Source organism: Sinohyriopsis cumingii, unplaced genomic scaffold (genome assembly GCF_028554795.1).
Source record: "Sinohyriopsis cumingii isolate HCF-2022 unplaced genomic scaffold, ASM2855479v2 utg000036l, whole genome shotgun sequence".
Lineage (NCBI taxonomy): Eukaryota > Metazoa > Mollusca > Bivalvia > Unionida > Unionidae > Sinohyriopsis > Sinohyriopsis cumingii.
The window spans coordinates 690,452-704,094 of NW_028315863.1; the positions used below are offsets into that span (position 1 = coordinate 690,452).

The 13,643-nt window shown below is 37.9% G+C and overlaps 1 protein-coding gene across 1 annotated transcript in view; it reads left to right on the forward strand.

Annotated features, from left to right (window-relative positions):
* The window catches only part of LOC149775012 (uncharacterized), a 28,045-nt gene extending 17,619 nt beyond the window's left edge, over positions 1–10,426 (forward strand). The window contains exons 2-3 of the mRNA XM_089944548.1: positions 2,294–2,453; positions 9,932–10,426. Coding sequence (XP_089800674.1) covers positions 2,294–2,298 — 5 coding nt within the window. The 3' untranslated portion in view covers positions 2,299–2,453; positions 9,932–10,426. The remainder of the gene's footprint in view (positions 1–2,293; positions 2,454–9,931) is intronic.
* Positions 10,427–13,643: the final 3,217 nt, after the last annotated feature.

Consider the following 13,643-nt stretch of genomic DNA (forward strand, 5'->3'; position numbering starts at 1 on the left):
CAACAAACAGACTTAAATTCTATCTTGAGGGTCATTGTTTTTATTAACTTATTTGCTGATTGCAGACTTCATGACCTGAAATATCATAGCATTCATGATAGTAGTTAACAGAAAATCAAAACAAAATGAAAGAAATAATTCAAATTTTGAATCATTTAAATCAAAAACAATTGACTGATTCTCATAAATTCTGTGACATAACTACACAAGTTTTAAGACCTGTTTTGGTCGGCTTAAATGGCAAATAATAAAAAAAATATGCATTATTCATCTACATCACTCAACTGTGTGTTACGGTAGTAGTTGTAAAAACTTTGCAAGATCTATATAGAGGTCCAAATCTTCCCATATCCTATATGTACCAAAATCCATCAAAACATCTCCTAAAACAAATATTTTACAACCTTGATGGTAACTGTATTGATATTTTACAGTCAGCTGATCATTCTCATCAGAAGTCTGTTCAGCGGATCCATTAAGTTGAATGATAACTTTATCAGTGCTCATCCATATCTGGTGACAGTAACAATCAGTACTGTTCTAGTTTTACGAATAACAAGTAAATATAAATGTACATTTGCCTGTATATTATAGTATGTGTTTTAGATTTTTAACATAGCTTTAACAATTTTTAAGTCATATCGCTACGATGTCTGCAGTGGCAGTTTATAGTGATGTCTAACACTGGTGCATCATTCCCCAGACATGTAGCATCATCTCCCACCAAGTCACATTATCCTGACACCAGGCTGACCAGTTCTAACACTAACCTCTTGATGTTGAGCGCCAAGCGAGGCTGCTGTTAGTACCATATTTTAAAGTCTTTGGTATGACTCAGTCGGGGTTTGAAGCCACGACCTTCCACATCCGATGCGGACGCTCTAATCACTAGGTCAACAGAGTGGTCACCTGTATAATATATAATAATGTATGCACTGGTAAATCTTGTGATAATGACATGATTAGTCGCATTATTTTTTTCTGTGTCACTAATAGGTCGTGCATAAAGTATGTATTCATTGAGTGGAGGTGGGGGTTGTTGAAAAAATTCAAAAAGCATTAGCCTGTGTATGTGGCAGTGTGACTGCCTAGTATGTTCTGCAGCGGAAGGGGTCAATATTACTTGATAACTGTGATGTTTATGAAGGGTAGTCAAGTCAGAAACATAACTAGCAGATGAGTTAGATGCAAAGTGGCTGGTATACCATGTCAGGCAGAGACAGTATCTGCTTAAAATTATGAAGTGTGATATGTTGTAGCTTTATTACCCATGGTGCACTTTGTGGAAGACATATTTTCTTCTTCATTTTCTGCATGACAAGTTATTTTATCTCATGATTCCGACAGATTATGCATTCCAGACCCTGATGCCTCATGCGAATTTGTGAAGCCATACCTTACCAGACTGGGACAGTATTGTACTTGGATAGACACATGGATTGCCTTTTTGACACCTATTGTCCTTTACTTTTATAAGAGTGAGATTCAGAAGCATGTCTTAAATTTATTACTCATCCTAGGCCAATATGAAATGTCACGTGATCGCACACACCTTACAAAAATTGTCACCTGAGAAAAGAACTGTTATTTTTCCTGATTTGGATGATATTGAAGCTGATGATAAAAATTTTAGGTCCAATCATTCCAAATGATGATAAGGTTGATAATATTCTAATTTTCCACTGTTGATATCAAAATTTTAGTTACCGGCCGATACTTGACTATTAAAGTTAAGGTCTACTAAATATTAGCTGTTGTCACTTGTTTAAAACTATTATTAGAGATATATATTTACATTTTCCTTAGAAAAGCATTGGTTATGATTTCTGTAAAATTCAAGCTATGTATCACTATTATTGTTGATGTTAATACTTTCCTACTTTCATTTTCAAAGTTTGTTTTACATGGTATTAATTTAAACCTCTGCTTATTTTTAATGACTGTACTAATAACTTCATCTGTTAAAATTCAATTGTCCCAGCTATTCTTGGAAAGGGGGTGGTGACTCAGCAGTGTACATACACAAGGGTGGGATACAAAAATGTGTGCTTTGCAATTAATTAACGGGAAATGGGGTAAAAAATCACCGATTGTTTGCATATGTGCTTTATGGACAAACCATAACATCATTATCAGAATATTATTACTGCTAGTGTAACTGTTCTTGGGTAAAGTTATTGGATCGATTAAATGTTTTAACAGCTGACCATAATGTCATTATATTTCATTTGTGCATGAAATATCATTCTACATTATAACTATTTTCTCTTCTTTTTGTTAACTTTGTTTGCAGATTAGTGTAGATTTCTGCTGATTTTGGTAATTATATGGAATTTTACAAATGGGCCTTGTTACCTGATAGTCAAAAAGATGTTAACATGACCATTCCTCTGATAAAGGTGTGTAGATGAGTCAGCGGCTAAGGACAAGCTGAAAAATGTGATGCTGCAAAGGTATATTTTCCATTTGATATATCATAGATGACTCATATCAGCATCCATACTAGAAGTATGTGTGTGACTGACAATCCCATATTCTGCATGAAACAGAAAAAGCTATCTAACGTTGTCTGCCATATCTCGTAACATATATGCTATACAATAGAGTGGGAACATTTTAATTTGTCATAAAAAATGGTACATTTTCCTTAAGCTATGGATCGGCATTTTGAATTATGTATTATTTTCAACATTAACATGAAACATTTGCAACATTTTTATGATTGCTCCAATATACTAAATCGTTTAACCTTCTATAAGCAACAGTTATTAATTTTCCTACAAACACTAAAGGCATCATTGTTGGCATCCGTTAGTCTCGAGAGACAATGGAACTGCGCCCATCAGAGATGTCCCGGTTGGTGGTTGTGCAGCGTCTGCTGTGGCTAAGTAGTCCAATGCGGGAGTGGCAGTCCCTGCTGCACTTGCTGCACTTGAAGGTTGTGTTAGGTGTTGGTTGAAGCTGCTTCTTCTTCCTCTGCGATCGTCTTTCATCAGCTAGCAAGCGTTGCTTGTCCTCTCCGGTTTTCAGACCAGTGATCAGAGCACGTCTCCAGCCTGATCTGTCTAGAGCGAGCTCTTCCCAGGTGTTGACATCAATATCAAGGACTTTCATGTCATGCTTACAGACATCCTTGAAGCGGAGATGTGGCCGTCCTATCGACCTTTTGCCAGAGGCGAGTTCCGAATAAAGAATGTCTTTGGGCATCCGTCCGTCAACCATCCGACGTACATGGCCCAGCCATCTTATGCGGCTTTGGCGGAGGAGTGTGATCATGCTGAGAATCTTTGGCACGCTCGAGCACCTCGTTGTTTGTTACTCGATCGCTCCAGGTGATCCCGAGTATGCGTCGGAGGCATCGAATGTGAAAGGCGCTCAGTCTTTTCTCTTGTGAGGCGTACAGAGTCCAGGTTTCAATGGCATACACGAGAGTGCTTAGCACGCATGCAAGTACACGGTGATCTTAGTGTTCATGGTCAGCATGCTGTTGTTCCACACTCTCTGCGACAACCTGGAGAGAGTTTTTGATGCCTTTCCGATCCGCTTGTTGAGCTCAGCATCGAGCGAGAGGTTGTTGGTGATGGTAGAGCCGAGATACATGAACTGACTCACCACCTCAAGTTCATAGTTGTTGATGACGGTGCTTGGGGGGTCCGCGTCCTGAACCATAACGTTTGTTTTCTTTAGGCTTATGGTTAACCCAAACTCATCACATGCTTTAGCAAAGCGGGCCATCAGGCGCTGAAGCTCAGCTTCTTTGTGGGTTGCTAGAGCAGCATCGTCTGCGAAGAGCATGTCCCTGATGGTTACTTCACGCACTTTGCTCTTTGCCTTCAGTCGTGCCAGGTTAAACAGTCTGCCGTCTGATTGTGTGTGCAGGTAAATCCCTTCTGTGGACGTCCCAAAGGCATGCTTGAGCAGGACTGCGAAGAAGATGCCAAAGAGCGTGGGGGCAAGGCCTGTTTAACTCCACTGCGGATGTCAAAGGGGTCGGATGTTTAGCCATCGTACTGCACTGTGCCTTTCATGTCATCGTGGAAGGACTGGATCATGCTTAGCAGCTTTGCAGGACAATCAATTTTCGCCAGGATTGTGAAGAGCCCGTCTCTGCTGACCTGATCGAATGCCTTGGTGAGGTCTATAATGGCCAGGAAGAGGGGTCTGTGTTGTCCTGCATTTTTGCTGCAGTTGCCTGACAGAGAAGATCATGTCGATTGTGGACCTCTCTGCGCGGAACCCGCACTGCGACTCTGGGTAAACTCTGTCAGCAAGCGTCTGCAGTCTGTTCAGGATGACGCGTGCGAAAACTTTACCCACGATGCTGAGAAGTGATATGCCCCTGTAGTTGTTGCAGTCGCTTCTGTCGCCCTTGTTCTTGTACAGGGTTATGATGTTAGCATCTCTCATGTCCTGAGGCACTGCCCCTTCGTCCCAGCACTGGCAGAGGAGGTCGTGCAGGTGTGTGAGAAGCACGCTACATCCACACTTGATGAGTTCTGCTATGATTCCATCCTTCCCTGGGGCTTTACCTAAGGACAGTTTCTCTAAGGCCTTCTTTAGTTCGTTTACAGTGGGTTTCTCGTCCAGTTCGGCCATGAGAGGGAGGTTTTCAATGGCGTTGAGGGCATCATTGTTCACGTGATTCTCTTTGGAGCTCAGTTCGGAGTAGTATTCCACCCAACGCTTCACCTGCTTGAACTTGTTGTGGATGGTATCGCCTGTGGCAGACTTCACTGGTGCTGTCAGTTTCTTCGTGGGACGCATTGCTTTCTTTATGCCATCGTACATGCCTCTGATGTTTCCAATATCTGCTGCTGACTCGATACTATGACAAAGCTGAAGCAAGTATTCATTGGCACACTGTCGTGCTAATCTCTGCACTTTGCTTCTGGTAGACCTGTATGCCTGTAGTGTCTTCTGACAGGGGAATCGTTTGTATTGCAGCTGAGCACTGCGACGCTCTTCTATGGCTGGCATGAGTGTGGCAGAGTTAGCCTCAAACCAGTCATTGTTCTTTGATTGCTTCTTACCAAAGATCCGTGTGGCTGTGCTGTATACAGTCTCTCTGATGTAATCCCATCTTTCTTTGGCACTGCCGTTATGGGTTCTGAGTCAAACTTCTTGGAAAGAGCATATGTGAATTCCTCAGCCTTGTCTGGGTATGATGTCTTGCTCACATCAATGCGTGGTTGACCCTCTTGACTAGAGCGGTGGATCTTCTTTGGCTGAAGCTTCATTTTTCAGCACACCAGCGAGTGGTCGCTGTCTCAGTCAGCACTGTGGAAGGTACGGGTAAGAAGCACACTCTTCATGGCTGACCGTCTTGTAATGATCAAGTCCAGCTGGTGCCAGTGTTTAGACCGGGGATGCCTCCAAGACACTTTGTGCTGTGGCTTTGTCTGAAAGAATGAATTGGTGATGCTGAGTTCGTGGTACGAGCACATCTCTAGAAGGCGCTGCCCATTCTTATTCATCTTCCCAACGCCAAACTTGCCAAGACAAGAGGGCCAAGAGTCATGATCGGCACCCACCCTAGCATTAAAGTCGCCCAGCAAAATCAAGTTCTCTTCTTGGGAATTTTGTCAATGAGCGACTTTAACTGATCATAAAACTCATCCTTGGTATCTGTGGCGGATCTTAGTGTGGGAGGGTAAACACTGATCAGGTTGACAGGCCCGTTTGTGGCGTGGATGCGGAGGGATAGCAGTCTTTCATTTCCTCGTTGGTAGGGTTCTATCATTCAGAGCAGAGTGTTCCTGACAACGAATCCATCACCAAACTCTCTGGCTTCATCTGCACTCTTTCCTTGCCAGAAGAATGTGTAGTTCTTTTCTCTGAGGGACCCAGAATCTGGTAGTCGTGTCTCCTGTAGTGAGGCGATGTCGACCTGGAGCCTTGCAAGTTCGTCGTTGATGACTGAAGTCTTACGAACATAACTGATTGTCTGGAGATCATCTGAAAGCCCAGTCAGCATGGTTCAGACATTCCAGGTACCTAGCTTGAGGATTGAAGTCTTCTTTTTTATTTTTATTCTGTTATTTCTTGGTGCAGTAGTTGCAGTCCGCTTGTCAGTTACTCGCGTACCTTAAGCCTTACGCACCCAGCAAGGCAGGCGAACTGTGGCGGGACGGCACCTTATTGGCTGGGGGCTGCCCAGTTTGAGGCCGGCGGTAGCTGTCCAGTGAAACATGTTAGTCTCTCCCACCGTCGGAAGCAACCCCTGGCGTCTGGCTCTACGCCAATCGAGCGGTGACTTATAACCGGTAAACTGCTGCTTCCCATGTTGAGTCGACGCTATGGAGCGAAGCTGGAGTGTCCTCTCCACGACGCAAGCCTTGGCAGGGTGATATGGAGAATCAACTGTTGCCCATGCAGCTGATCCCCCCTCTCCACGCAGCTGATGGATCCAAGGGAAAGGACAAGCCGATACGTCATGGCACCAGCTGCGTCGCAGGAGTTGCCGAGATGACACTGAAATCAATGCCATGTCGCCTTAGGGACTCCGACTTCGGATTTTCTATTGTGGTTTACTCCCTTAGCCTTTCCCCTGAGAGGGTATAGTCGCAAGGCAGCGAAGGTGTGAAATCGGAGTTTACCTTCTCCTAGATGGGCGACCACCCAAGGTTAACGAGCCCCATCTGCCCGAAAAATCTGGTTTTGAGGTTCCAGAAGCTCGCCTGTCATCCCTTCTCCACTCAGTTTAAACAGGTTCCGCCACTCGTGAAGGCCTGGAGCTGGATTTGGTTGTCAGAGGCTCTATCAGACGCAAGCCATTGAAAGATTTCCAAGGGAAGTGGGTGCTTATCTCCCACAACCGCCCCCGGCGATGACAACCCTTGAAACCCAACTAAAGGCAAACTAAAGGCATCACATGCTGCATTTCTGGATTAAACACATTAATTCCATTTTGTCTTATATATTTCACTTTGAATTGTTTACATGTAAATATAAGTTATTGCACACTTATTGTATTATTATGTGCAGTATTAATTTTAATCTTTATTGGGGGCGTATTCATAGTGATGATTTAGTATCATTTAATGTTGAGCTTTACATGCTGGATATGCAGATGAGTTTGAATGTTTATAAACCGCTGTTGTTTTTAATTACTGGTGTTTTAGTATGTTGATAGCCTCTGTATCACAAGTAGAGCAAACGTTTACCTAAGGTTTGGAGTGAAAGCAATTTTTTATTGTAGGTAATAAGTACAGAGAGAGAGAGAGAGAGAGAGAGAGAGAGAGAGAGAGAGAGATAGTTCACAGGCACTTTACTGAGAAAAAAACTTAGTATCATGTATCCCAAAAGATTACAGTCTACCAAAGAATCTTACAATTGCCAGTCACGAAAATATATCATGTGTTAATTCTACCAGAGACAAAGAACTATTTCGTCCTGTGTCCAAAAAGCTTAGAAATAGACAGTATTATAATAAGTCCCAAATGAAATCAAAGCACAAAGTCCTGTGATAAAACTTCATGTAGCAACAGTTTTGATTCAAAAAGATGATATGTCACTGACTGTGCACAGCATCTAACTTACAGACAACTGTACCAAAGTGACACTGTTAGGAAGAGTAACTAAAATATCTTCCAATCAATAAACAAACAATATGAGTACTCTATTGGGTCAGCAGGAGGGGGTATTTGTTAAGAAAGGTAGGGACTAAATTCTGAGTACTGACTTAATGTTAACTCAGATGTAAATATTAATCACCTAAATTTTCTGATAGTTACAAATAGACTTGGTACCTCTTTATGCAATTAAATGTGACCTCTGCTTTATGTTGGTGAAATAAATTATGTAAGATGGGTATGTTTTGATTCCTTTTTGTTTCCACCAACGGTATGCAAGGTGTTCAGACATATACACACATTCAGCGCACATAGGGAAACTAGTTTGCTTCCATTTGACCAGTATTCACAGAAAGTTTGGAAATAAAATGAAAAAAGTGACATAATGTAGTACTTCGTGCATGGGCATCGATGATTCATGGTCACTTAGATGATTTGGAGAAAATAAAATCATTTGATGAATTTGTGAAGGCCAGAAGAGAAGATGATTTTGCGAACAATAAGATCATTAACATGGATGAAATTCCAGTGTGCTTTGATCTCATTCCGAGATGGACTGTCAATAAAATGGTGGTTGAAAGTGTGAGAATTAGCATGATTGGTGCAGATCTTAAATACAATGACTTTAGTCCATGCAGTTTCTGCTTAAGGAGATGTGTTGCCTCAAACAATAAATTTTCACTGTATGACAAAGCTAAAAAGATATTCATGCACTGAAAGAATGGATCATATATGTGCAGGAGAAGGGTTAGGTTAATGAGATGATGCTGCAATGGATTTAAAAAAGTACACAGATTTATATTCTTTTAAATAAAAATTAAAGTTCGAGTGCATTTTCCTTCATGTAATTTTCAAATGATTTAAAATGTGCTCACAGCTTAAGACTGGAAAAGAAACTATGTGTCCCAGAATATAATATACATTCAGAATTGAATTATGTTGTCTCAGCATAAACAGTATATATAACCTTTAATGAATAACAAATTTTTGATTGAGTTGCATAGCTAAATGTAAGTGAAATTGCCATAATGCTTCCATGCTCTTACTTTCAAATATCAATACTATTGCCACTGTATGAATTGTTTGCTAGTCATTTAAAGAGTGATATATTTATTTCATGATCTTTATATTATTATTTTGCAGCATAAAATTGATTTTTCAACACACTTTGATGCAGTTCACTAGGCTCTATAACTGTTAAAAATTTCACCAAAATGTTTCCAAAAGTGAAGAAAAAAAGTTGCTGCAATTATACTGCAGAAAAAGTGTTTTTCCTTTTCTTGATGAAATCCACACTAAAATCTATTAACATACAAATTCCTAATAGTAACATTTCATCTGAAATGTTAATTGTCATAACTTTTTCCATTTATTATGATATTTTTAAAAAGAAAACTGTTCAGGAATGATTTGAAAAAGTCTTTTAAATTGATTCATTCCTTCATAGAAATTCAGGAAAAAGAAATTCATTTTCTGTTTGCTGAATAAAATAATTCTTACTTCGATCACATTAGTTTCACCCATCTGTTCCTCTTTTCTGGGAAATAGATATAAAATATATGTTATGGTTTTAACCGTGACAAGTAAATCCCAGTCCAGGGGTTACATTATTTGTCTCCCCACACGGCTTGCTGAGTGGGGAGACATATAATGTAACCCCGCAACTGGGATTTCCTTGTCTCGGTCCAAACCCCAATGTAGATTATTTTTCTCACCCAATATTTTCTTTTAAAAAGAACTCTTCATTAGTGTAATATAGTTCATGTGCAAATGTTTACATGTGGCTCATTAATATAAATATGTTAATGAAGGGTGTGGTGTGACCAATGCATCCAAAGTACAGTTCATGCGGATGTTATGTGAAATTGACAATAAATAATTAATATTTCTTACAAGAAACTTTCATTTTCATCAGTTTCAACTTTGAAAAGTTATATTGTAAATAATGAAAGGATATTGGCTTCTCAGCTCGACTGTAGTTATACTTAGTACAAGCTGTAATGAAGAGTAACATCTTGCTTTAGATTATTCATGGGCAATTAGAGATCTGTGTCACTATCGTATATAACTCTCCTTTTCTTTGGAGGAGGTGAAACTGTTTGCGACATGTGTTCTGCTTAGTATTGATTGTATAATTACCCCAGGTGAAACTGTTTGACATGTGTTGTTCTTAGTATTGATTGTAAAATTACCCCATGTATAAAAAACCCTCCAAAACTTTCAAGTTCACAGATTCTTTGAAAATTTATTCTTGTCTTGGAAATATGGCAAGTGATACAGTAAATCTGCTTATGAATTAATGATTTCTTCTGGCTGCTAAGTGCATTATTTGTCATCAAATATTTAGGTTTATCTTTCAGATCCAGTGCTGAATGTCATTCTCATGGTTGAGAGGAACAAAGTTATTCTCCATTGAAATCCATGTACCTGCTACAGATTGCAGATTTACACAGAGAATGTGACCTCTACTTTGTCTGTCAGAGCACAAGCAGAATTCTAAAGTCTTCAACAGCACAGATTTCCAAGAATCACCCATTATTGGTACTAAACATGTTATTTGTATTGCTAATTCAATATACAGTAATACTGAAAGGAATGTACATTTCTGACCACACTTTCTGTTGTTCCCATGATTTCACTCTTCACAAAGCAGTACTGGTTTTTACTCATGTTATAATGTTGCTCTTTTGCAAGAGCAATTAATAGAGCTCCATTTTTCATTATTGTTTACCTTTCTTGTTTAGCAAAGGCATCTGCTCCAACTGTATTTGACATGATTGTGTTATTGAATAATGGTTAAGATGTTGCTCATTATTTCAGCTTGGTAAAGAAAGTAAAGGAAATATAAAAACATATTACAGATTGCTTTTGATTGCTGATTAAACTTAAATGATGGCAGCCAGATTAACAACTATTCCATTAAAACATACATGGGACCCAGAAAGGCACTTTCAAAGTGGGATTCTCACCCATTGATGCAGTTTAGAATTTTCTTATCATTTAAATATGAAGTCTGTGAAATCAATGTACATATATTTTGTTTTAAACTGCCTTTCCTGTGTACGATGTATGTTTAAATGGAACAGCCCTAAAAGCAAACCTTACAAATATGGAACAAATAGTGAATAAGCTAAATTTGAAAGAATCTGGGGGGAGCTCCATTATTTAAATAATTAGATTATTTTATGTGCATGCTTTATATCTTGTACTTGTGTCAGTAATTGGTTTAAAGCACTAAATATGTATATATGTTCATAGATATATGAAACATGAACAGGCATCAAACCACGGGCAATAATTGTTTGTCCAAAGAGTATTCAGATAAAATATTTTGGTGGCTATCTGGGTAGAAAGTAGTTGCCTATGGGCACAAAACAGTGGGTAGTGGATGTGTTCCTCCTGTCAAGTAACAAAGTGAACAATATGTACATGCATGATAGAATGTTGCCTTTGCAACAGTAAACCACTTTTGGATACCATAAATTTCATTTATTGATTTTATAGAAAAATGCATGACATATCTGTCCTTTAGGTCTACAACAGTGATCTATATGAATGGCAAGTTGTACTGTGTTCTTCATAATTTCCTACCATTTCATTCAGTATATGCTTTAATAATGTTTTCAAGGAGATAAGATGCTGTACATGAAAGATGTCCTAATTTTCAAAAACTTTTTACCAGTCTTCCACCTCCATTGACCGCCATTGTGTCCCAAATCTTATTCAATAATTTACACACCTGGACAGCCTCTGACGAGCGTATGAGTTATATTGTGATTTGTAAACACCATTTTTTTCATTGTAACCATAATTAAAATGTATATACTAAGAAGTTGCATTTTTGGTGCTTGAGCTTTTGCATTTAAATAAAGACTTGTTTCACATGCTACGAGGTCTTGTAATAAGTATTAAGAAAAAAAATGAAAAAATAGCAAATAGCTATGTCTGTCTTAGTTATATTTGAAATCTTTTTAATTGCATGATATCAAATTCATTTTGTATTCTGATGTTGTGGTCTTTAATGTTTCTGTAGGAAATTAAAAAAAAATTTAGTAAAACATTTAACATCATACTATATTTCTTTATTACTTGCTTGTTCATACGACCATACTTATAAGCCACACATTGTCATAAATCTAAGCATCCACAATATGTTTCTTCAGATAGGGAAATAACTGAATCAAAAGAAATTATTTTCTTTGAATTATCTGTTTCCATTCTAGCTTGTATATCTACTATCTTCTTACAATTACCTTCTCACTATTATCAAATGTATTTTTATCATCAGAATTAAAATAAGTATTAGTCATTATAGTGCACAGGCCAAGAAATAAAATTACTAATGGGAAATGATAATTAAGGCAAAATAATTTACTTTCGTTAAATTATTTTCCATTTCAGGAGATGTGTGTATGTATGAATGTATGTATGTATATGTATGTATGTATGTATGTATGTATGTATGTATGTATGTATGTATGTATGTATGTATGTATGTATGTTTGTGTTTGTGTGTGTGTGTGTGTGTAACAGGACTGCTATTTTCTCAGTGTCAGGATAATGTGACTGTGATGCCCCAGTGCTTGAGACCACTATAAACAGGTCCCTGGTGGCTGATTGCTTGAAGACGTCACCATACAAGTTTATACACTCTCATTAATATTACCAACACGTAAAGCCTATAAAGCTACAGAAACCCTAATAACTCACAAAAACCCGGGTAACTCTGTAATTATATTCCATCAGTATTCAATTCCTACCTTTGTATCATAGGAATTACGGTAAATAAAGGGTTCTGAATTATTGGAGTGAGATCCTCCTCTGATTTCTTGACCTTCTCGCATATCATTCTACCATTATTGTTTCTATTCCCGAACCCACCCCAACTGGCACTTCATAGAAAGCCTTTTGACAAAATAATTTCTTGCATTATGTTGGATTGGTAATCGGCATGCATGACTATAAAAAAAAATTCTCATGCTAAATTCAAAGACAATAACTGGATTTGTTTTTACCTCGCCAGTTACAAATGTAGAAATGGCTACAAGAACAGCACACTCCTTTCCCAACCACAACCCCCAAGCTGTAACTTCAAAACCTTAACTGTCTAATCTCCCAAGTGCAGGTCATGTATTGAGGAAAATACGTTGTCTATTTCAGCAGCTTCATACAATGTATATATGCTGTCTTACTTTCATGGTGAGAACAGGAGAATTGACTAAGTGAATGACATTAATATCAGTCAAATAGAACAAACAATTGTGGTTATTTGTTAACTGAAAAAGGCTTGACGATTTATTCAACAAACTAAATGTTTCATAGAACTAACGCCATGTTTTTTTGTAACACTCAAGTTTGGCTTATATATACTTATGTATGTATATATATATATATATATATATATATATATATATATATATATATATATATATATATATATATATATATATATATATTTATATATATATCCTGAATTTTAAGTTCAACTCCATGCGTATTTTGATGTAACACATCTAATGGAAAAAAGTTGCCATAAACGCATAAACGTCCACATGATTCGGGGACGACAGATTCTTTAATATTTCTTACAACATCTGCGTAAAACGTTAATATTTAACTGGGACACATGCGGCCAAAGTTCAGTCCCATCCGTGTTTACATTGACTTAAAGAAGAAGGCTTACATCTTTCTTTCAAAACACGTAATACACTAAATGGTGAGCTACCTTTGTACTAATAATGACATTAGTGGTTAAGCAGAGGAGAGGTTTTGAAAGGATACATAAATCATCTTCCAATTATAAAGATCTCTTTTAATCTAAATAGACTTTTAACATAACCAAGATGACATTTAGTTCCATTAAGATCTTGTTAAATAAGCACAAAATATTACATTATACACAAAATAAGATAACAGTGTAACATGTAAAAGACACGTACACTGCAAAGCAGAAAGGTAAGTATTATACACAATTACTACTACTACTACTAATAATAAAAATATAATAATAATTGAAATCCAAGTATTAGTATAGTCTGGATAAATGTATCAATGGAAAATTCCACATACTGA